Here is a 22,203-nt window from a genome sequence, read left to right on the forward strand (position 1 = left end):
TACCAGGCCCAGGGTGTGGCACCGGGCTATCTGCTTGTAGATTTCATTTCTGTCTTTTAGCTTTTACTTTTTTCTTTCTTTGGAGGCAGAAATTGGGCATAAGACAACATGAGGGGTGGTCTCCTCCCTTAGCATAAGGAATTAAGATTCCAAAATCCCACACCTGGGTCTGAATCCCAGCTCCACCATTTTTCTAGATGTGAAGCGTGTTTCTTGACCTCTCCGAGTCTCAGCATCTTCATCTGTAAAATGGGCTGACAACTCAAAATAAATAAATAAGGCCAGGCACAGCGGCTCCCACCTGTAATCCTAGCACTTTGGGAGGCCGAGGAAGGAGGAGCACTTGAGCCCAGGAGTTCAAGACCAGCCTGGGCAACAAAGTGAGACCCTCTTTCTACAAAAAATTCGCTGGGTATAGGGCACAAGCCTGTAGTCCCAGCTACTCGGGAGGGTGAGCTGGGAGAATCGCTTGAGCCCCAGGAGGTCAAGGCTGCAGTGAGCCATGACTGTGCCACTGCACTCTAGCCTGCGCAACAGTGAGACACCTTGTCTCAAGAAAAAAAAAAAAACAAGAGGACTGACAATAGGGTGTAGTACTTCCTAGAGCTGTGAAAGGATTGAGTTACCAAATGTAGCTCGTATGTAAACTACTTGGCACATGGTCAGTGCTCAATAAATGGAAGCTACTATTATGAGGCTGTTATACTCCATAAGTCCTTATTTCTAAGTACTATTTAGAATTGCCTAACTACCTTCACAAGGAGCACCTCACTGGTTCCATAACACTCTCTGGGAGGGTACAGGAATTCTCATTCCCATCTCATAGATGAGGAAACTCAGGGTCAGAGTCACAGTGTCATAAGGAGCTATTTGAGCTAAAAGTCAAATCTAAACCTTCGGATCCCAGAGTCCACTTTCCCTTCTCCCAGGCTAGTCTCAGATACCTTTTCCAGTGCTAAGGTCTGACTCCAAAGCAGGACATAAAGGAGGCATCTTGGCAATGAGAAGAGAGAGAGTTGCGGGGTGTTGGTGGGGGCTGGGGACCGGCAGCAAAGCTCAGAGCAGGCAATGGGAGTGCAACCAGCACATTGCAGCTCTGTACAGTTTTCTTGGCAGCCTCAGTCCCAGAACCTCTTACCTCCTTACCAAGCCCCACCTACAAGAAACTAGCATGTGACATTAAGGTTAGACAATGGAAAGGACTTTTCACAGTAAGGAAAATGAGGAAGTTGGGACATGTCTTTCCCAAATGAGCCCCAAGGAAATGAATATCATCTGATGATGTCACTCCCCAGCTCAAACTTTTCAGAGCCTCCCTGTTGCCCTCAGGGTTGAGCTGGCAGTCCTGAGCCCAGCCTGCAAGGCCCTACAGGATCTGGCCAGCCTGCCTCCCCCGCCCCATCTCCTCCACCCACCCCAGGTGCTCTGTTACTCAGGTGCTCAATAGTGTCTTGTGAGCTTCCCTGCTGGCCAGACTTTTGCACAAATGGTCCCCTCTACTTTGTTTACTTATTTATTTATTTGTTTATTTAGAGACAGAGTCTTGCTCTGTCATCCAGGCTGCAGTGCATTGGCTCGATCTTGGCTCACTGCAACCTCTGCCTCCCAGCTTCAAGCAATCCTCCTGCCCCAGCCTCCTGAGTAGCTGGAATTACAGGCACGTGCCATCATGCCAGCTAATTTTTATATTTTTAGTAGAGATGGGGTTTCACCATGTTCGCCAGGCTGGTCTTGAACTCCTGACCTCAAGGGATTAGCCCACCTCAGACTCCCAAAGTGCTGGGATTACAGGCGTGAGCCATCACGCCCAGCCCATCCCCTCTACTTTAAACCTTCCTCTCTGCCTCCTCATCCCTACCTACCTTGCGCAGCTACCTCTTGCTTTTCCTTCTTATCTCCCTTTGCACGTCCCTTCCTCCAGGAAGACCTCCCTAACCTCCCTACTAAACTAGGAATGTCCACTGTCCCTCCCCTCCTCCTTCGTGACACTGCTTACAGTTGTTCACCCACTTACTTGTCTGTTTCACCAACCGGCCTAAGTGCAGGCGCTTGGACATCAGGCAGCCGAGGGCCCAGTCCTTCTCTACATTTGTTGGCAGTGTGACCCTTGGGCAAGTTACCTACCTCTCTGTGCCTCAGTTCTCTCCCTGTAAAATGGGATAATAATACCTACCTTATACAGTTGTTATAAGGATTTTTAAAGGCTTTATGTAAAAATACCAGAGCTTATGTGGATAATAATTACTCAGTAAACATCAGATAGTATTTACTTAATAAACACACCTGGGATGTAGTAGATATTCAGTAAACATCTACTGAAGTTATTTTATTTAATGATCACTTACATAATGCTTATTATGTGCCAGGTGCTGTTCTAAGCACATTACAATGATTAACTTGTTTTATAGACAAGGGAACTGAGGCACAGAGAAGTCAATTAACTTGCCCAAGGTTATACAGCTGGTAGGTGGTGGAGCCAGGCTGCAAACCCAGGTGGTCTGGCTCCAGCATCCGTGCTTTTAAATGAATGAATAAATTAGCCCTTGTATGGAGGGTGGGAGGCAGGGGCTTCACCTACAGAAGTTACTCTGTTCCCACTCTTGGACTGTTTCAGATCCTGGGAGCTCCTGGTTGGCAAGTGAGATCTCTGGGATGTCAGTGAGGCTGGCTGAAAACCAGAGGTAAACTGCAGAGGTCACCACTCCCACCATGTCCCAGGTGATGTCCAGCCCACTGCTGGCAGGAGGCCGTGCTGTCAGCTTGGCGCCTTGTGACGAGCCCAGGAGGACCCTGCACCCAGCACCCAGCCCCAGCCTGCCACCCCAGTGTTCTTACTACACCACGGAAGGCTGGAGAGCCCAGGCCCTGATGGCCCCCGTGCCCTGCATGGGGCCCCCTGGCCAACTCCAGCAAGCCCCACAGGCGGAGGCCAAAGCCACCTGCTTCCTGCCGTCCCCTGGTGAGCAGGCCTTGGGGACCCCGGAGGACCTTGACTCCTACATTGACTTCTCACTGGAGAGTCTCAATCAGATGATTCTGGAACTGGACCCCACCTTTCAGCTGCTTCCCCCAGGGACTGGGGGCTCCCAGGCTGAGCTGACCCAGAGCACCATGTCAATGAGAACGAAGGAGGAACCTGAAGCCTTGGGTAAGGATTTGGGGCACAGTACCAGGAGGGGAGCTTGGTGCCAGACCTCATGAGGAAGAAGGATTTTCCTATGTACAGAGAAGGGGACCCTGTCCTGTTGGGAGATGCTGTGCAAACCTAACCAAGTTACTAACCCCGCTGTTTTCTGTGCTACACAAAGGGGATAAATACAAGTTTCCCTCACTGGCCAATTCTATTTGGTTCCTGGGTTTGGAAAGTGATAGATACCGATTTTCTATGATTTTATGAGGACTTCAATAAGCTCCTATAGAAAGTGTTTTGTGCAGTGCCATGCCCATAAGGAAGAGCTCAATAAATGTGGATCCCAGACCCCCACTGTCCTAGGGTGTCTCACTTCAGAGCCTAACCTGGGCCCCCCTGAAATTTTGGTAGGATTGCTATCGGGACCTCTGTCCTTGTTTAGGGGAGTATCTTTCTGGAGAGGCCCATGCTGGAAATGGAAGGATTGGGGCATCTGCTTGGGATAAGGACCCGGCAGTGTGCAAGCAGTGGTATGCTGGTGAATGTTTACCTGGCTCTCTGGTTGGGGAGCAGGGGCAGAGGGAGCTGATTTGAAACTTCTGCCCATTTCCACAGTGTAAATTCTCCCACCGTGGCCAATTTCAAGCTACCAACATGATGTCACTGAATGAGGAGCTGGAGACATGTGGAGTAGCAGGCTGTTACACAGCATTGCCACCACACCGACACAATAGATGTAAATAACCCTGAGAGCACAGATAATAGTATGGAGGGTGGGGAGATATTGTCATAAAATAGTTGGGATGTGACGAATTTTGAGTATTTATTACCTTTGTTTTTAATGTAAGTTATTTCATTGTAAGTGTACATAATGTAATTATTCATAATGACTGGGTTTAGTAACTAGCTGGACAAAATCCTGAAAATTTAACAATCAGCTCTTAACCAGCTGATACAAGCCAATTCCAGGGCACCACCGAGTCCAAAGGAACCTGGAAATTCCTACATCTGGCTTCAGTTTCCTGAACAAAGAGTTTCAAGTATGCTTTTGATGAGGATCAAGGAGCAGCCCCATTAGACAGGTTGGAAGACTGAGGCCTCCAAGGCTTTAAACTACCAGCAAGGGTGCATGATTAGGATTAGAGATAGGAGCCATAAGATATTACACTTACTGGACACATATCAGACACTGTGCTGAGCACTTTATGTAGAATCTTCAATCCTCTCAATCCACTCCCTGAGCTGAATTTTTTTTTTTTTTTTTTTTTTTTGCAATGGAGTCTCACTGTCACCCAGGCTGGAGTGCAACAGCACGATCTCGGCTCACTGCAACCTCCACCTCCCGGGTTCAAGCGATTCTCCTGCCTCAGCCTCCCCAGTAGCTGAGATTACAGGCACCTGCCACCATGCCCAGCTAATTTTTGTATTTTCAGTAGAGACAGAGTTTCACCATGTTGGCCAGGCTGGTCTTGAACTCCTGAGCTCAAGTGATCCACCCACCTCGGCCTCCCAAAGTGCTGGGATTATAGGCGTGAGCCACCACGCCCGGCCGAATATTTTGTCTCCATTTTGCAAATGAGAAAGCTGGGGTTGCTGGGGTTGAGTAAGGAGCCAGTCTAGCCTAATGGCTGGCATCAGGCAGAGCTTTCACAAGCTGCTTGCTTCACTGCCTTGTGTCACAGATTCCCCATCTGAGAAATGGAGATAATGAGAGTTCTTACCTCAAAGGGTATTATGGGGATTGAAAGAAATTACATTTGTTGGCTGCTCATCACAAATCCTGGCACACTATATGCCATTCTAAATGGTAGCTGTTTTTATTAAACACTGGGGTTGCACATCGGGCTAGCCCCAGGGTAGGTTTGGGCTCTGAGGTGGAGGCCAGCCCAGCACCCAGGCCCTCTGGCACCCCGGGTTCCTGGGCTCCTGGGCTCCTGCCTGCTCTGTCCCCTCTCACCAAGCATTGCCTGCCAGGCCTGTTAAAGAAACTGTCCCTCAAGGGTCTTCCTGTTTCTTAAGGCCAGTCATGGGCATGTCACTGCAGGAAAGGCGTCTTGGGCCTAATTACTATTGGCAGGAGCAAGCCCAGGGTTTTACCATTCACGGCCCAGGACTGGATTTCCACATGTCCAAGGCCAGCTGGGGCAAAACCAGTCCCTGTGAAACGTCCTCAAATGTTGGGTGGGGGTTGGTGACAACTAGGCCCTTCCTCCACGGAACGGGCTCATGATCAGCTTAGGGCTGATGGCATGGGTCCACATCCACAGATGCCCTGGGCACCACATGCCATTGTGAACATGTGTCCACCCAACTCTGGGGAACAGGGAATGTAAGGCAGGCAGTGGCCAGAGGGTCCTGAGGAAGCTGCCTCTCTGTGCCCTGGCCCCTTCTGATGGAGAAAAAAAATCTCTTCCTCTAACGTCTGCCTGGACACCTGCAATGCCTGGGAGCTCACTACCTCCTCAGAGAGCCCAGCCAGGTCAGCTCCCCACTGGGAAGTTCTCCACCATCACTAAGAATAGCAGACACCTGAACCCAAAATCCTCCCCGCAGACCCTACTGCTGGTGACAAAGCTCTCACTGGCCCATAGCAGTGTACAACTCTGAGTGTACAACTCTGGTGAGTTCTCTTACCTCGAAATGTATTCGGAGTGGAGGATCCCCTGCCATTTTACAATCTCATCCTTCCTGCTTTTGGGCTGTTCAAGGAAAGACACTCTGACATTACCATGCTAGGAGATGTTTACTGTTCCTCTTTGTCTTAACTTGGCAAAATTTAAAAATTAGACATTGGCAATTCTATATTGACATTTCCCCTAAATATATATACATATTTTTTTTGAGACAGGGTCTCGTTGTGTTGCCCAGCCTGGAGTGCAGTGGTGTGATCGTAGCTCACTGCAGCCTTGAATGCCTGGGCTCAAGCAGTCCTCCCACCTCAGCATCCCCAGTAGCTGGGACTACAGGCACATGTCACACGCCCGGCTAATTTTTCTTTTTTTTTTTCCTTTGGTGGGTGACGGAGTCTTGCCTCCCAGGTTCAAGCGATTCTCATACCTCAGACTCCTGAGTAGCAGGGATTACAGGTGCCCACCACCATGCCCAGTTATTTTTTTTGTATTTTTATTAGAGATGGGGTTTCACCATGTTAGCCAGGCTAGTCTTGAACTCTTGACCTCGCCCACCTCGGTGATTCGCCCACCTTGGCTTCCCAAAGTGCCGGGATTACAGGTGTGAGCCACCATGCCCTGCCAACCCGGCTAATTTTTAAACTTTTTGTAGAGACAGAGTCTCGCTATGTTGCCCAGGCTACCTCAAGCAATCCTCCTTCCTCAGCCTCCCAAAGTTCTGGGATTACAGGCGTGAGCCATTTCACCCAGCCCAGGCTTAAAAAAAAAAAAAAAAAAAAAAAGGCCGAGCGCAGTGGCTCACGCCTGTAATCCCAGCATTTTGGGAGGCCGAGGTGGGCGGATCACCTGAGGTTGGGAGTTCGAGACCAGCCTGACTAACATGGAGAAACCTCATATCTACTAAAAATACAAAATTAGCCGGGCGTGGTGGTGTGTGCCTGTAATCCCAGCTTCTCAGGGGGCTGAGGCAGGAGAATCGCTTGAACCCGGGAAGCGGAGATTGCAGTGAGCCGAGATCGTGCCATTGCACTCCAGCCTGGGCAACAAGAGCAAAACTCCATCTCAAAAAAAAAAAAAAAACTAGTCCATGTACCAGCCTGGCCAACATGGCGAAAACCCATCTCTACTAAAAATACAAAAATTAATTGGGTGTGATGGCACGAACCTGTAGTCCCAACTATTGGGAGGCTGAGGTGGGAGAATCACTTGAGCCTTGGAGGTGGAGTCTGCAGTGAGCCGAGATCCTGCCACTGCAATCTAGCCTGGGCAACAGAGTGAGACCCTGTCTCAAAAAAAAAAAAAAAAAGAGTCCAACGATCCCCGTGTCTGGCTTTTGAAGGAAATAGTGGAAATCTCCTTTTACAGATGAGGAAACTGAGGCTCAGGGTGGGTATGTGATGGCTCACAGTCACACAGCCAGGGAGAGATAGGTCAGGCCTCAAATCCCAGCGTTCTGGGCTCCATAGGCCACTGTCCTTTCTCTCTAAAGTCTAGTCTTCTGCCCTCTGGGGCATCACAGAATCCATCCGTTTGGAGGCAGTCTGCAGGCTCCTCTTGTGAGACCCGACCTCCTGGGCGCTTCACAAATCTTCCCTAGGTTCCCTGCCCCTGCCTTCCTTTAAACTTGCCCTGGGGGCCCCCATCCCACAGGGAATGTGGTTCCTAGAAGCAAACACCATATCCCTTTCTTTATCCTTTCCAACACTCCCCACCCCATCTTTGGAACAGGCACCTCACTTTCATTTTCCAACAAGGTCTGCCAGGCAAGGCTGTTTACCAGCCCCAAGTGAAGGGTGTTTAATAACTGTCTCTCCACCCTTCACCCACACGCCCTCCCTCCACTCACCCGCCTGCCTGGGGCTGGGGCCGGCACCCACCCAACACTGCTCAGACTTGCCCCACAGGCCAGTAAACAGTGACTGCACCCCTGCGATGGGTAGAGGCCCCCAACCCCGCCCCCCAGCCACACCCACCTTGAGGTGAGCACGGGGCTCCTCCCTCCCCTCCCGCTCTCCTTACTCAGCGCCCCCGGCAAGGTCCCTGGTGGATGTTTCAATGGCCTAGTGAGTAGGGAGCCCAGAGCTTCACCGTGCCAAGAGACCCTCCCCAAAGCAGCCAAGCAGCTTCTCACAGGTCAAGGCCTTGGAGCAGGGTCCCAAGGAGCCCCTCCTCATCCTGGAAGAAGCAGTCCCTAAACAGAGCTCAACAACACTCCCTGGCTGTGCAGCATTGGATAACTCACTTCACCTTTCTGAGCCTTCCAGATTTCCCATCTGTTATATGGGCATTAATAATATCCCCTACTTCCATAGAGTTGTCATGAGGGTTAAAGGAGCTAATACAAGCAATGTGTTCGTAGTGGTCCTGGCACATTGCACTCAATAAAGACCAGTCTCTATGAAACATCGTTGTACGCTAAGTGTTAGCTCCATCCCCACTCTCCTCCAAGCCTCAGTTTCCTCCTCTGTAAAAAATAATGCCTGCCCTGCTCAAGGGCTATTATAAGGTTCAGAGGAGATTACTGGTGTAAACACTATAAAGTCCTATAAAAATTGAAGTTGTGCTTTCCAGCCTTCCAGAAGAATCCAACCCATTCCAAGATCTCTTTTCTTCCAGAGCCCACAATACAGTGCCCCAAAGACTCTCATCTTGCAGTCATCTTTCTAAGCAGAGAGATCCCCACCTTAGCCAGAAAAGGGCTCCATTTGGCCAATACTGCCCCCAAAAAGCAGGCAGGTAGGAAATGCTCCTCTCTCGAGCCTCACCATGGGCCAGGCTCCAAGCTATTGTATTTCATCCTCACCATAACCTTGGAAGACTGGTTTCAGAACCTCACTTTGCAGATAAGGAAACTGAGGCTCAGAGAGGTTAGGAAAGTTACACAATGCCCTTGGCTAAAAAGCAGCAAAGCCAGGACTCACCCCAGGTTTGTTTTGCTGCAAAGCCAGGCTCTTCCTCCACCCGCTGAGCAGCAAGCCCCAGTCAGCTGCCAGCCCTTGCTCATCTGATGTAACTCCCTACCCCCACCATGGCCCAAGCAGGCTCAGACAGAGGCAGTGACCGTGAGCAGGGCCAGATGGCCCTACCCAGGAGCAGGCTGGGGCAGGCTGGGGCTCCACAGTCATAATGGGGAGGAACAGTACATGTGCCAGGGCCCCAGGCAGGTGGGAGCTGAGGGTGCACGTTCTCCCCAGTTTCCCCAGCCTCCATCCCAGGAAGCCAGAGGCAAGACTCACACTCTTCAGAAAGGAGCAGCTCATTAACCCCCACCTTCCTCCAGCTTTGCTGGAATAGCACCAAGGACAATTCCCTTCCCCCAGGTCAGGAGGAAGGGTGTTCATCCTCATCATGGGGAGAACCTCACAGCAGCCCACCCCAAGACCAACCTCCGGAGAGGAACAAGGCCTCAGAATCCCAAGAGTCCTGGGTGCCCTGACCGGGGAGTGGAAAGAGCGCCGGAGCGCATCGGCAGCCTGGGGTGTGTTGGGTGACCCCTGTGTACAAGCTACGATCCCCAGGAGATCCATAGCTCAAGAATGCAGGAAGCCCTTGTGCTCAGGGAATGCCTGCTCCAAAGCAGGGTTCTCAGACTCCACGGCACATTCACATGCCCTGGGTGGCCCCGCTAAAATGCAGATTATGTTTCTGTAGGGGTGGATCCCAGGTGATATGGTCCTGCTGGGCCATTCATGGTCTACTAGACTCACCTGAAAAACTGGAAAACAAACAAAACTGAGGCCTGGGTTCACCCTCTGGAGAGTTTAATCTAATTGGCACGAGGCACAGCCTGGGGTGAGTCTAGTGTGTAACCAAGCTTGAGAATCCCTGCTTTCATTGCAGGTACAGAGAAACCACTTCCTTTTTTTTTTTTTTTTTTTTTTTTTGGCGATGGGGCTTCACTCTTGTCACCCAGGCTGGAGTGTAGTGGTGCAATCTCGGCTCACTGCAACCTCTGCCTCCCGGGTTCAAGCGATTCTCATACCTCAGCCTCCCAAGCAGCTGGGATTACAGGTGCCCAGCTAATTTTTGTATTTTTGGTAGAGATGGGGTTTGCCATGTTGGCCAGGCTGGTCTTGAACTCTTGACCTCAGGTGATCCACCCGCCTAGGCCTCCCAAAGTGCTGGGATTCCAGACGTGAGCCACCGTGCCCAGCCTCAGAGAAACTACTTTCACACATCCTGTGTAGCAGAGGCATCAGAAAGTGTCACTGGTACAACCCATCAAGTGGCCATTTCAACCTACGAACAGGGCACAGACAAAGGAGAGGGTTGCCCAGTTTTTAAGCACCTGTTCTGTGCCGGGAACAGTGCTGTGCTGCCTACATGAGTTTCACTTCATCCTTTTTGTAACACCAAAAGGCTGGATGCAGTTGCCCCACTTTACAGGTGTGGAAACTGAGGCCGTGAGTGGTAAAGTCTTTTGGCCAAACTCTCTCAGAAAATAAGTGGCAGAGCCAGATCTGAAGCCTGGGTCTGTCTGATTCCAAGGCCTGGGTCCTCTACTGCGTCTCCTCACCCAAGAGAAGTTGTCACAGGAAGGGTGACTGGAACTGGGCCCTGAAGGTGGAGTTGGGCTCTCCTCTCCTCAGTTTCCTCATCTCTATAAAAGAGGGGGACAGAATGGCCTTGAGGACACTTCCAGCCTCTCTGTTCTGTGAGTCCAGGCTCCTGCATTTCACCAATGCTCTGCTTTTCTCCCCCAAAGACATAAAGTACATCGAGGTGACCTCCGCCAGATCAAGGTGCCACGATGGCCCCCAGCGCTGCTCCAGCCCCTCTGTCACCCCACCCTTCAGCTCCCCTCGCAGTGGTGGCCTCCTCCTTTCCAGAGACGTCCCCCAAGAGACACGAAGCAGCAGTGAGAGCCTCATCTTCTCTGGGAACCAGGGCAGGGGGCACCAGCGCCCTCTGCCCCCCTCAGAGGGTCTCTCCCCTCAACCGCCAAATTCCCCCAGCATCTCAATCCCTTGCATGAGGGGCAAGGCCTCGAGCCCCCACGGCTTGGGCTCCCCGCTGGTGGCTTCTCCAAGACTGGAGAAGCAGCTGGGAGGCCTGGCCCCACAGCGGGGCAGCAGGATCTCTGTGCTGTCAGCCAGCCCAGTGTCTGATGTCAGCTATATGTTTGGAAGGTAGGTTCTGTAGCTTCTAACATTGCACACACACACACACACACACAGGCACACGCACGCACGCACCCCCTAAAATCATTGAAAGGGACCCTGCTCTGTCTGAGCAAAATCTGGGCATGCACCAAAACCAAAAGCGAATGTTTGCTTTTACAGCCATTCAGATCTCAAGCTGTCCTCAAGCATTTAGAATACAATTCAATATAAAAAGTCTTGACTTATGTCTACCTTTTGGGAAAAGACCTGTTGCCTTAATGAGGCTCATCTATATCCTTTCCAGCCCTCATACAACCCATCTCAAGGAAGGTTTTTTTAAACCCCAAAACACAGGGCTATAAATATAGAATTGGGGGGCTGAGATGAACTACTTAGGAATAAAAAGGTTCCTTCCTCTGTTGCTGGCAAAACCTAGCAAAGGAGGGAGGCAGCCCTGCCTGGGAATCCATTACAATCATCCCAGCTCAGTTCTCTATAGACCTCACGGCAGAACTGCAGGCACATGAACACCCATTCTGCCCCAGGAAGACCAAACCGCAGGATTCTGCTTCCCACTCCACCTCCAAAGCCACTGGCCAAGGCAGTCCCTGGCACGGAGGCCAGGGATTCCACAGCCATGCCCACTGGCACAGGCCTCTGAGCTCAGGGAGAAGTCTGGCTGGATGTGAAGCTGGCCTTCTCCTGCAGCTGGGGAGTTCCCTCTGCATCAGCCATGGTGTGGTCCAGCGTAGGTCCAGCCCATCTGCAGGGCTCCTGGAAGTCATGGGGGCCTGAGGAGGTCCTGATCTGACAGCTCAGTCAGAACGGCCTGGCTGGGAAAGCAGATGGAATGTGGGCCAGCCTATGCCCAAAGCCTGCAGGGGTCAGCTCACTGGCTACTTTAAGTGACCAAAGACCCTACCATCCAGGGACATTTCTGTATCCTTACCATCCCTTGAGGATTAGGTAGGCATGCACTTTGCTGTGGACTCTAGGGGGTGGGGTATGCAGTGTTCTATTTGGCCAAAGCCATGGGAACCCAGATCACCAGATCCGGAGCCTGGCTCTAGCCCCTGAGCCACCTGTTGCCCTAACACCCTGTCTGACTCTCTCTCCCACTGCAGCAGCCAGTCCCTCCTGCACTCCAGCCACTCCAGCCATCAGTCATCTTCCAGATCCTTGGAAAGTCCAGCCAGCTCTTCCTCCAGCCTCCACAGCCTTGGCTCAGTGTCCCTGTGTACGAGACCCAGTGACTTCCAGGCTCCCAGAAACCCCACCCTAACCATGGGCCAACCCAGAGCACCCCACTCTCCACTGCTGGCCAAAGAACATGCCAGCAGCTGCCCCCCATCCATCACCAACTCCATGGTGGACATACCCATCGTGCTGATCAACGGCTGCCCAGAACCAGGGTCTTCTCCACCCCAGCGGACCCCAGGACACCAGAACTCTGTTCAACCTGGAGCTGCTTCTCCCAGCAACCCCTGTCCAGCCACCAGGAGCCACAGCCAGACACTGTCAGATGCCCCCTTCACCACATGCCCAGAGGGTACGTTTTAAACCAATATTTGAAGCAATGTAAGGTTTGGCTCGGAGGAACAAAGTGCCAGTGGGTTTCTACAACAGCCAGTCAACACATTTATTGAGCAACTATTGTGTGTCCGGCACTATGCCAGGTAGTGAGGACACACAGAGGGACACAGTTTAGAAAGAGACAAAAACAAATCATCACGGCAGGGTAGGATAAATGCGGAGGTAAAGAGATATTCTCAATCATATGGGCCAAAGCTGAAGGAATGATTCTTTCAGTCTGGAGAACAGAAGAAGCGACATCGAGCTGGATCTGGGAAGTGGATCAGAAGTTTGTGGCAAGAGAAGGAGAGGAAAGGCATTCCCAGCAGAGAAAGCAGGGGGTCCACAGTCATAAAGGTGTGGAAGCGCATGGCATGTTCAGGAAATGCCGGAATGTTGGGTGCAGGTTCAAATCATTGAGAGTAATTTGAAACCAGATTGTGAAAGGCCTTAAATGCTAAGCTAAAAAAAAAAAAAAAAAAAACAATGGAATTTGCCTTTTAAGCAATAGGGTACCATCAGAGAGCCTCACACAGGAGAGTGATGGGGTCAGAGGTGCACGCTCAATGGATCACCCTGGCAGCTCAACAGATAGCAGGGGCCTGAACTGGGGTGGGGCAGTGGGGGTGAAGGAGAGAGGACAGAACCAGGCGACCCTCAGGATGTGCTTGATGACTAACTCAAGGAGAGCAAGAGGGCGAGTCAGTTCTGACTCTGACGTTCGAGGATGACGAGAACACAGAGGGGGTGGATGGGGTAATACAGACAATGCATTCCAGTTCAGACAGCTGAAAACCACAAAACAGCAAACACCCTCCTTCCCGGAGTCTGAGACCACAGGCGTCCAAGGAGAACAAAATCAACCAGAATCTACAGCAGTAAGCCCAGAAGCTAAGCTCTAGCACCCTGTGGATGCCTCTCCCATGAGCAGAGTCCCCTGCCAACCCCCTGTTCCCCCTCCCTCGGCCGCTGGGGGGCTTCTCAGCCCCCACTTGGCCATGACACTCACAGGCATCAAGGCGATTCCAGAGGGGGTGGGGGTGGAATGTTTACTATAGCCCACTGCTCACTCCCACTCATGAAGCCATGTGGAGGCAAGCAGGAGAAAATGACACTTCTGGCGTGCCTTTGCATCTGCCCTGATTGCTTTCCTAGGACAAAGCATTTGCAGATTTCAGTACTTTTTTTGAAGGAGTTACTTGAGAGTAACTGGTCACAACACTCCTCTTCAAGCCGCCAAGGTTGACAGCTACTGCTCTCTGCCTTAGGGACCCAGGGAAATGGCCATTTTGGCATCCCAAAGAGCACATTTACTTAGCCTAGTGATATTCCCATCTTGCTTTGGTCCCATAATATCACTAACTATACCCCCAGATCTTATCAAATTCTGCAAAATATTCCTAAAACAAAATTCATTTTAATTCCATAGACTACTGGAACATTAAAGACCCTCAGAAGTTGTTTAGTCCACTTGGTCCCCTCTGAGCTTCAGTTATCCCATATCAGAGTCAAGACCCAGGCTCCCGCCTCCCAGGGGCGTGTTTTCTGCCCGGATCTGCTATTTTCCTCTCCGTCACGTTTTCTGCCATTTTCTTTTCCAAGCTGAATATTCCCCTAAGGAATTCTTAGGATTATGAAGATGGAGGAGAATGTGATATCAAACATGATGCATTTGAGAATTCTTTGTTTATCTCTTATTTCAGTCCTCACCAGGGGACTCAACACTAGATTTGAGAAACCATTTCTCCTTAAACTGAGGTTGTATCTATTCATTTTTTATTCATTACCAAGGATATAAGGGCACTTCTGAGTTCTAGATGCACCAAACCCTGGCATCCTTCTGTTTGATTTTCCCTCATCGTAGGCAGTTTGGAGATAGAATGGGGTTAGGGTCTGGGATGGTGGTTGAATGAAACCTTGGGGCAATAGAGGAGGGATGGGTCTCCAGCCTTCTCTGGTGAACATCCCTCAGCTCCCGTCTGTCCAGCCTACAGGGTCCCCCTTCTCTGTCTGTCTCCAGGTCCCACCAGGGACATGCAGCCCACCATGAAGTTCGTGATGGACACATCTAAATACTGGTTTAAGCCAAACATCACCCGAGAGCAAGGTAAAAGGAAGCGCGAGCGACCCCAGAATAGGGTCTGGGTCTTGCCCTTTGCATCAGGCAGGGCCCTGGGTTACAGTTAAGGAATGGCAAATAGTGGGTCCTGGGAAGCGGGGGAGGGGGATGTCCTGCTGACCTCATGACCTCCCGAGGAAGTAGGAACCACAGCAAGAATGGTGGAGATTTGACAGTAGAAAGAACTTCCTGGGGACAAAAGGTGACTCTGTAACATCTGCTCTGTGAAGACCCTACGGGGCTGGAGACAGAGGGTGTCCAGGTGGGGCGGTGTCCATCTCTGACTCAAGGATTGTTCCAGCAATCGAGCTGCTGAGGAAGGAGGAGCCAGGAGCTTTTGTCATAAGGGACAGCTCTTCATACCGAGGCTCCTTCGGCCTGGCCCTGAAGGTGCAGGAGGTTCCCACATCTGCCCAGAATCGACCAGGTATGCGTCTGTCTCTGTGCTCACTCAAGGCCTCACTGAGGCAGCGGGGTGTGGTAGGTTCCAGTCCTGGCTCTGGCACTAGCTTTCAGGGTGACATGGCGCCAGTCTTATAACAACTCCTAGGACAAGCGTCCACCCCAGTGTTCTCCCCGAAGCCCTCCAGCCCCAAGGCACCCTGAAAAACGCCTTTCACAGCAAGCCTGCCTGCTTCTGCCTTCCCGAGCCCCGCCCCCACTTCCCTGCTTTTTCCTCATGGTGGGAAAGAAGGAGGAGGGTCCTAGCCCCCTCTAGGCTGCTCTCTTTGGAGTCAAACTGGATTCATTTCCAGGGATCCTAATGTGTGATTACACACGTAGCTAGCTTATCTCACGGGTGATAGTTTATCACGTGTGTGTACTAGCTCAGCACATGTGTGTGTGATAGCTTATATGCTTTCCTGTGGTCTCCCATGCTCATTTGATAGCAAACATCTATGGGGCATCACCACACACCAGGCACTTAGTGAGGCAGCAGGGACACAGAGGAATCAGACACAGACACCACCTCACTAGGGAGACAGACGAAAACAGATGATTACAGTACAAGGTACCTGGGTCGTAGGGCCTCACTCAAACCCCAGGATTGCACCCTCTTGTTTAACGGATGAGGTAACGGAGGCTCCCAGAGTTACTTAATGACCCCAGAGCAATTAAGTGATAAAGGAAGGATGAAACACCCAGCCTTGTGTTCTTGACAGTATGCCTCACTGTCACAATAAGAAAGTGACCTCTGGGGAAGGTGTTACTTATAAAGGACGCCTTGCAAGAGGCAATGAGCCCAGACTGAGGAGGACACTGTGGACTGGTGGAAAGGAGTCAGAAGGTCATTGTTCACCTCCCCACCCCCGGGGCCAGCGTGGCTCCAGCAGAGATGACCTGGTGGGCAGGGGGAGACAGAAACCAGACCAAAGAGTCGACATTTATCTAAATAATTAAGAAGTGTCCTTGCCAGGCACAGTGGCTCACGCCAGTAATCCCAGCACTTTGGGAGGCCAAGGCAGGAGGATCACTTGAGCCCAGGAATCTGAGACCAGCTTGAGCAACATGGCAAAACCCCGTCTCTACAAAAATTACCCAGGTGTGGTGGAGCACACCTGCAGTCCCAGGTACTTGGGAGCCTGAGACAGGAGAATCCCTTGAACCCAGGAGGTCTTTGAGGCTGCAGTGAGCCATGATCACACCACTGCACTCCTTCCTGGACCAAAGAATGAGACCCTGTCTAAAAAAAATAAAATAAAATAATCCCTAGGCCGAAGCAGGAGAACTGCTTGAGCTCAGGAGTTTGAGACCAGCCTGAGCAAAATAGTGAGACCTTGTCTCTACAAAAGAATTAGCCAGACATGGTGGGGCACGCCTGTAGTCCCAGCTACTCAGGAAGCTGAGGTGGGAGGATTCCTTAAGCCCAGGAAGCTGAGGCTGCAGTAAGCCAAGGTCATGCTGCTGCACTCCAATCAGAGCAAGATTCTGTCTAAAAAAAAAAAAAAAAAAAAAAAAAAATCCCTGATAACTCTTGACCAACAGAAAAGTTTCCCCACCCACCCCCAAAAAAAGAAGAAGAGACAGGTTTCCTGAAGAGGGTGTGGCTGGAGCCATTGAGCAGATGTGTTGGCACCTCCTCTGTGGGAGGGAGAGTCAGGGGGATGGACAAGGTGGAATTTTTTTTTTTTTCCGGTGAGACCGAGTCTCACTCTGTCACCCAGGCTGGAGTGCAGTGGCACAATCTCGGCTCACTGTAACCTCTGCCTCCCAGGTTCAAGTGATTCTCCTGCCTCGGCCTCCCGGGTAGCTGAAACTACAGGCATGTGAACCACACCCGGCTTTTGTGTGTGTGTGTGTGTGTGTGTGTGTGTGTGTGTGTATGTGTGTGTGTCTTTAGTAGAGACGGGGTTTTACCATGTGGGTCAGGCTGACCTCGAACTCCTGACCTCAAGTGATCTTCCTGCCTCTGCCTCCCAAAGTGTTGGGATTACAGGCGTGAGCCACTGCACCCAGCCACAAGGTGGAATTCTATCCGAATGCACGCTTTCTTCTTCTCTGTCCAGGTGAGGACAGCAATGACCTTATCCGACACTTCCTCATCGAGTCGTCTGCCAAAGGAGTGCATCTCAAAGGAGCAGATGAGGAGCCCTACTTTGGTGAGACTCCCCAGCCTCCAGGCTCCCCCGGGATGGGGGGCCAGCGAAGTCTCCGTTCTGAGCTAAGGAGTGGGCTGGGGAAGCTCTACTCATGCAGGGCTGCTTGCTTCCTTTCAGGGAGCCTCTCTGCCTTCGTGTGCCAGCATTCCATCATGGCCCTGGCCCTGCCCTGCAAACTCACCATCCCACAGAGAGGTGGGTCTGGGCCCCAAAGAGGCAATGCCAAGGTGGGGGACCTGTTTGTTCTCACTAGAAATGAGGTTCACTCCTACCTTGTTGGTGGATTATTTTAGTGTCACGGTTAAAACTGTGTGCACTGGAGTCGCTCAACATCTCCACCTCCTAGCTGTGAAAATTTGAGAACGTTGACCTCTCTGAGCCTCAGTTTCCTCATCGTACCTACTTATAGGATTGCTGTGCAGACTGAATGAGATAGCTGTGGCAAGGCTCTCAGCGCAATGCCTGGCATAGAATGGATGTTGGATAAATAGCAGCCTGCTTTGAAAGGATGAAAGAGCCTAAATCAAATAGTTTGGAGAGGTTTTCTCTTTCCAGGTCCAGCATTTGTTGAGCACTCACTCACCCATTCATGCTTCACCAAAAGCTTGTGAAGTAGACTTTGCTGTTATCATCCCCATTTCACAGATAAGAAAATAAGGGCTGGGCGCGGTGACTCACGCCTGTAATCCCAGCAGTTAGGGAGGCCGAGGCAGGCGGATCACTTGAGGTCAGGAGTTCGAGACCAGCCTGGCCAACATGGTGAAACCCCGTCTCTACTAAAAATACAAAAATTTAGCCAGGCGTGGTCGTGGGCGCCTGTAATCCCACCTACTCGGGAGGCTGAGGCAGGAGAATCACTTGAGCCAGGGAGGCAGAGGTTGCAGTGAGCCAAGATCGCACCACTGCACTCCAGCCTGGGCGACAGAGCAACAGAGCAAGACTTCATCTAAGAAAGAAAAAAAGAGAGAAAGAAGGAAAGAAAGGAAGGAAAAGAAAATGAGGGTTCTATATGTTAAGTAATTTGCCCAAAGGCCCACAGAGTTAGACCTTGAACTCAGATCAGCATGCCCTATCCCGAGCATACAGCCAGGTAGGGGGGCAGCTCAGATGGAATAGATCATCTCGGGGTGTGCAGGAGAAGCTCAAGAAGGGCTGTTTCTGGGAAGGGCATCAGGGCAAGGGAGCCCCAGAGGAGCGATGGTGAGAGCCTCCTCGCTTTCTGCAAAGACAGGTCAGGGGTTGGGACAGGGTCCAAAAGAAGTGAGGAGGTCAGGGGCCTGTGAGGACAAGATCATGGCAGCCATCTAGCATCTAGGAGGTAGGGGGGCGAGGAGGGGATGAAGAGATCAAAAGGGTTGCAAACTAAGCATTTAGGAAGCCCAAAGTGGCCTGTTTGCCTAATTACAATTACGGTAATCACACCTGATTTGAGTCACTTCCTGGAGTTGGGGGTGGAGGTGGGAGATCTTCAAAGGGATTCATGAGGCCTGTTCCTGTGAGAGGGGTCCATTCACTCCACCCCCGCCCCTTTGGGGGGCCTGTTTCTTTGCCTTGGCTCAGAACTGAGAGGTGCAGATGGGGCCTCGGACTCTACAGACAGCCCAGCCTCCTGCCAGAAGAAATCTGCGGGTGAGTGGTACAGGAAGGGAGGCGCCAAGCTTGGCTGTGCCCCAAGAGGGCACCTCCCAACCCTGCACACACGCACGCATGCACGCACACACGCACAGGTCCACACGTGTTTCCCATCTCAGCTTTGTTTCTGCATCTTTAACAAGGTGCCAACCCCCTCCCCATCACCCCTGTAAAACAGAAGATGAGAGGCCAGCAGGGAAGTGAAGCAGGGTGGGGGGTGGGTGGAGTGGCAGAACTTACAGTCCCTCCTGCATACACATGGGCACGTGCACACATGCTAGGATCTCTCTGGGTCTGAGAAACCTGCCCTGGAGGTGATTCTGGGTCTGGGATCCTCTGTGGGGTGTCAGGTCTGAGTCCTGGAGCCTTCACCAGGGGAAGGTCCCTGACCCACACTCCCAGAGGCCAGCACACATCAGCACTTGTCTCAGTGACTGTTCCTGCTCTATGCCCTGAGCACGAACAATTTCCCTCCACATTCTTGTCTTCTGTCCCTACCGTTGCCAAAGAACCAAGACCTTGAAGGTGGAGGTGTGGGGAGGAGGGCAGCCGTTAAGTGTGGACAGAAGGACGTTTTCCTGGGCACCCCTACACACAGGGCAACTTCCCCTCCCCTGCTGGAGGGCCAGGGGCCAGGGCGATGCAAAGCCACAGAAGATCCCAAAGCCCTCTGGGGTTGGCCTCAAACTGTGATCACCCACACACCCACTTCCTGTTGGGTGGCTCTAAGAGGAGCTCCACCGGATTCCTGAACAGGAGACTCACCCCCTCCCCTGGCCCTGGGCAGAGGGAGAACCTGGGCCCTGGGTCAGCGGCCCCAGCACAGTGTCTGCCTCCCACAGGCTGCCACACCCTCTACCTGAGCTCAGTGAGCGTGGAGACCCTGACCGGAGCCCTGGCGGTGCAGAAGGCCATCTCCACCACCTTTGAGAGGGACGTCCTCCCCACGCCCACCGTGGTCCACTTCAAAGTCACAGAGCAGGGCATCACCCTGACGGATGTCCAGAGGAAGTAAGGGCCTTCCCTTGCCCTGGGGCTGCGGGGCTGGCAGAGTAGAGCTGGAGGGGACAGCTGAGACAGCCTCGGATCAGGGATGAAGGTTGAGTTCAGGGTTCTGGATGACCCAGCAGGGCCAGTGATGTGCTGAGTGACTCCAGGCAGCTTCCCTGCCTCCTCCAGGCCTCACTCCACTGCCAAAGCCCCTGTTCACGGTGACTGATGAAAATGGAGTTAATGGGGGCCGGGCGCGGTGGCTCATGCCTGTAATCCCAACACGTTGGGAGGCCAAGGTGGGCGGATCACCTGAGGTCAGGAGTTCGAGACCAGCCTGGTCAACATGGTGAAACCCCATCTCTACTAAAAATACAAAATTAGCCGGACATGGTGGCATGCACCTGTAATCCCAGCTACTTGGGAGGCTGAGGCAGGAGAATTGCTTGAACCCAGGAGGTGGAGGTTGCAGTGAGCTGAGATCACGCCATTGCACTCCAGCCTGGGTGACAGAGTGAAACTCCATCTCAAAAAAGAAAAAAGGAAGGAAGGAAGGAAGGAAGGAAGGAAGGAAGGAAGGAAGGAAGGAAGGAAATAGAGTTAACTAGTATTCATGGGTGCTGATTATGCCTGCACCCATTGATGGAACATCTTCCCTAGGCCAGACTCTGGCTGACCACTGGGACCCAGAGAGGAATGAGATCATTCCTTCCCCAGGCTCAGATCTCACAGTCTAACAGGAGCCTGATCCAGGGCTGAGCACTTCACAGGGAGGAACAAGAGACGACCAAGACGTAATTCGTGTCCTCAAAAAGTTAGGGGCCAAAAAAAAGTTAAATGGCATGGTAGGGGTGTGATAGAAAACCCCAGAGTGTAAGACACAGGCAGACAAGCCCCATGAGAGAAGAGAGGCAGGAGCGGGGCGCCAGGGCCCCCCAGTGGGAAAGGCCATAGCGGTCGTCGAGGTCTAACCCAGAGACTTCTTGGAGGACAGGGCCCCTGAGCTTGGGGGGAACGAGAGATGCTGGAGGCAGGGTGACACTGGGACAGGCTCTCATCGCTTCCCTTCTCTCCCCACCTCCTCCTAGGGTATTTTTCCGGCGCCATTACCCACTCACCACCCTCCGCTTCTGTGGTATGGACCCTGAGCAACGGAAGTAAGTTCAAGGCTGGGCCAAACTAAGAAGGCCGTCCAGGGCCCAGCTGCCCACCAAGGTGTCCTGCTGACTCTGGGACTGGGATCCCAGAGGGAGCCTGTGAACCTCAAGGGGTCAGGGTGACAGAATGAGGGTAGGGTGGGGCATGGTGGGGTGGGGACACAGCTGGCCAGTCCTGCTGCTCCTCCAGGGTCCTGTGGCATGGAGCGAAGCCTCATTACTCAGTATCATGTTCTTTTCCTACAGGTGGCAGAAGTACTGCAAACCCTCCTGGTAAGGCCTTCCTGTCTACTCTGTTACCAAAGAGGGGTCCCTGTCTCAGGGCCCCAAACCCAACATGGGGAGGGAGCTAGAGAAGGAAAGAGGCACCATTCTGACTTTAATAGTCCAAGGTGTTGATGAGGGCACAGGCTCTAGTCCTCAGGGAGCTCCCATCTAATGGGAAAGACTTTGACTGCCCTCAAAGCCTCTGGGCTGATGGGGGTGACATGAGCCTAGGAGCCCGCAATCTTCTGCAAGAGGCAAAGGCTCTAACTTCAGGGAGCCTCAAGCTATTGGAATGTCCCAGTCTGATGATCAAGATGCATCCTTGCCCTCAGGGAGCTTCCACTCTAATGGGGAATGCACAGGTCCTGTCCTCAAGGAGCCCCCCTCAAAGCAAAGAAAACCCAAAGCTTGAACCCGGAAATCTCCCAGTCTGATGGGAGAGGCATCTCCTTCCTCAGGGAGCCCCATCATAAGGAGGTGCTGGAGCCAATTGGCTAAGGGAGGGGCAGGGAGGAATGAGGTGCAGGCTGAGGACCCCCCACCACCCCATTCCCACCAGCCTGATGCCTCCCTGCATCCCACCCCTCACTCAGACTGCCCTCCCCCACCAGGATCTTTGGGTTTGTGGCCAAGAGCCAGACAGAGCCTCAGGAGAACATGTGCCACCTTTTTGCGGAGTATGACACAGTCCAGCCAGCCTCGCAGGTCATCAGCCTGGTGACTGCTCTGCTGCAGGATGCAGAAAGGATGTAGGGGAGAGACTGCCTGTGCACCTTCCCAACACCTCCAGGGGCTTGATAAGGAGCCTCCCTCCACCCCGTGAATGGGTGCGGCTTGTGGCTGTATTGACAGACCAATCTATGGGACTAGGGGGATTGGCATCAAGTTGACACCCTTGAACCTGCTATGGCCTTCAGCAGTCACCATCATCCAGACCCCCCAGGCCTCAGTTTCCTCAACCATAGAAGGAGACCAATAGACAAGATCAGCTGTTCTCAGATGCT

At 52.2% G+C, this 22,203-nt stretch overlaps 1 protein-coding gene across 1 annotated transcript; it reads left to right on the forward strand.

Annotated features, from left to right (window-relative positions):
- Positions 1-2,709: 2,709 nt before the first annotated feature.
- TNS4 (tensin 4) lies at positions 2,710-21,952 on the forward strand. Its single transcript, XM_030808078.1, has 12 exons — positions 2,710-3,148; positions 10,466-10,889; positions 11,987-12,411; positions 14,455-14,541; positions 14,855-14,980; positions 17,061-17,153; positions 17,271-17,348; positions 18,714-18,782; positions 19,628-19,796; positions 20,864-20,932; positions 21,179-21,205; positions 21,811-21,952. Exons 1-12 carry the CDS (start codon positions 2,710-2,712, stop codon positions 21,950-21,952), a joined length of 2,148 nt encoding a protein of 715 aa, XP_030663938.1.
- The last annotated feature ends 251 nt before the right edge of the window (positions 21,953-22,203 follow it).

Source organism: Nomascus leucogenys, unplaced genomic scaffold, assembly GCF_006542625.1.
Source record: "Nomascus leucogenys isolate Asia unplaced genomic scaffold, Asia_NLE_v1 Super-Scaffold_285, whole genome shotgun sequence".
NCBI lineage: Eukaryota > Metazoa > Chordata > Mammalia > Primates > Hylobatidae > Nomascus > Nomascus leucogenys.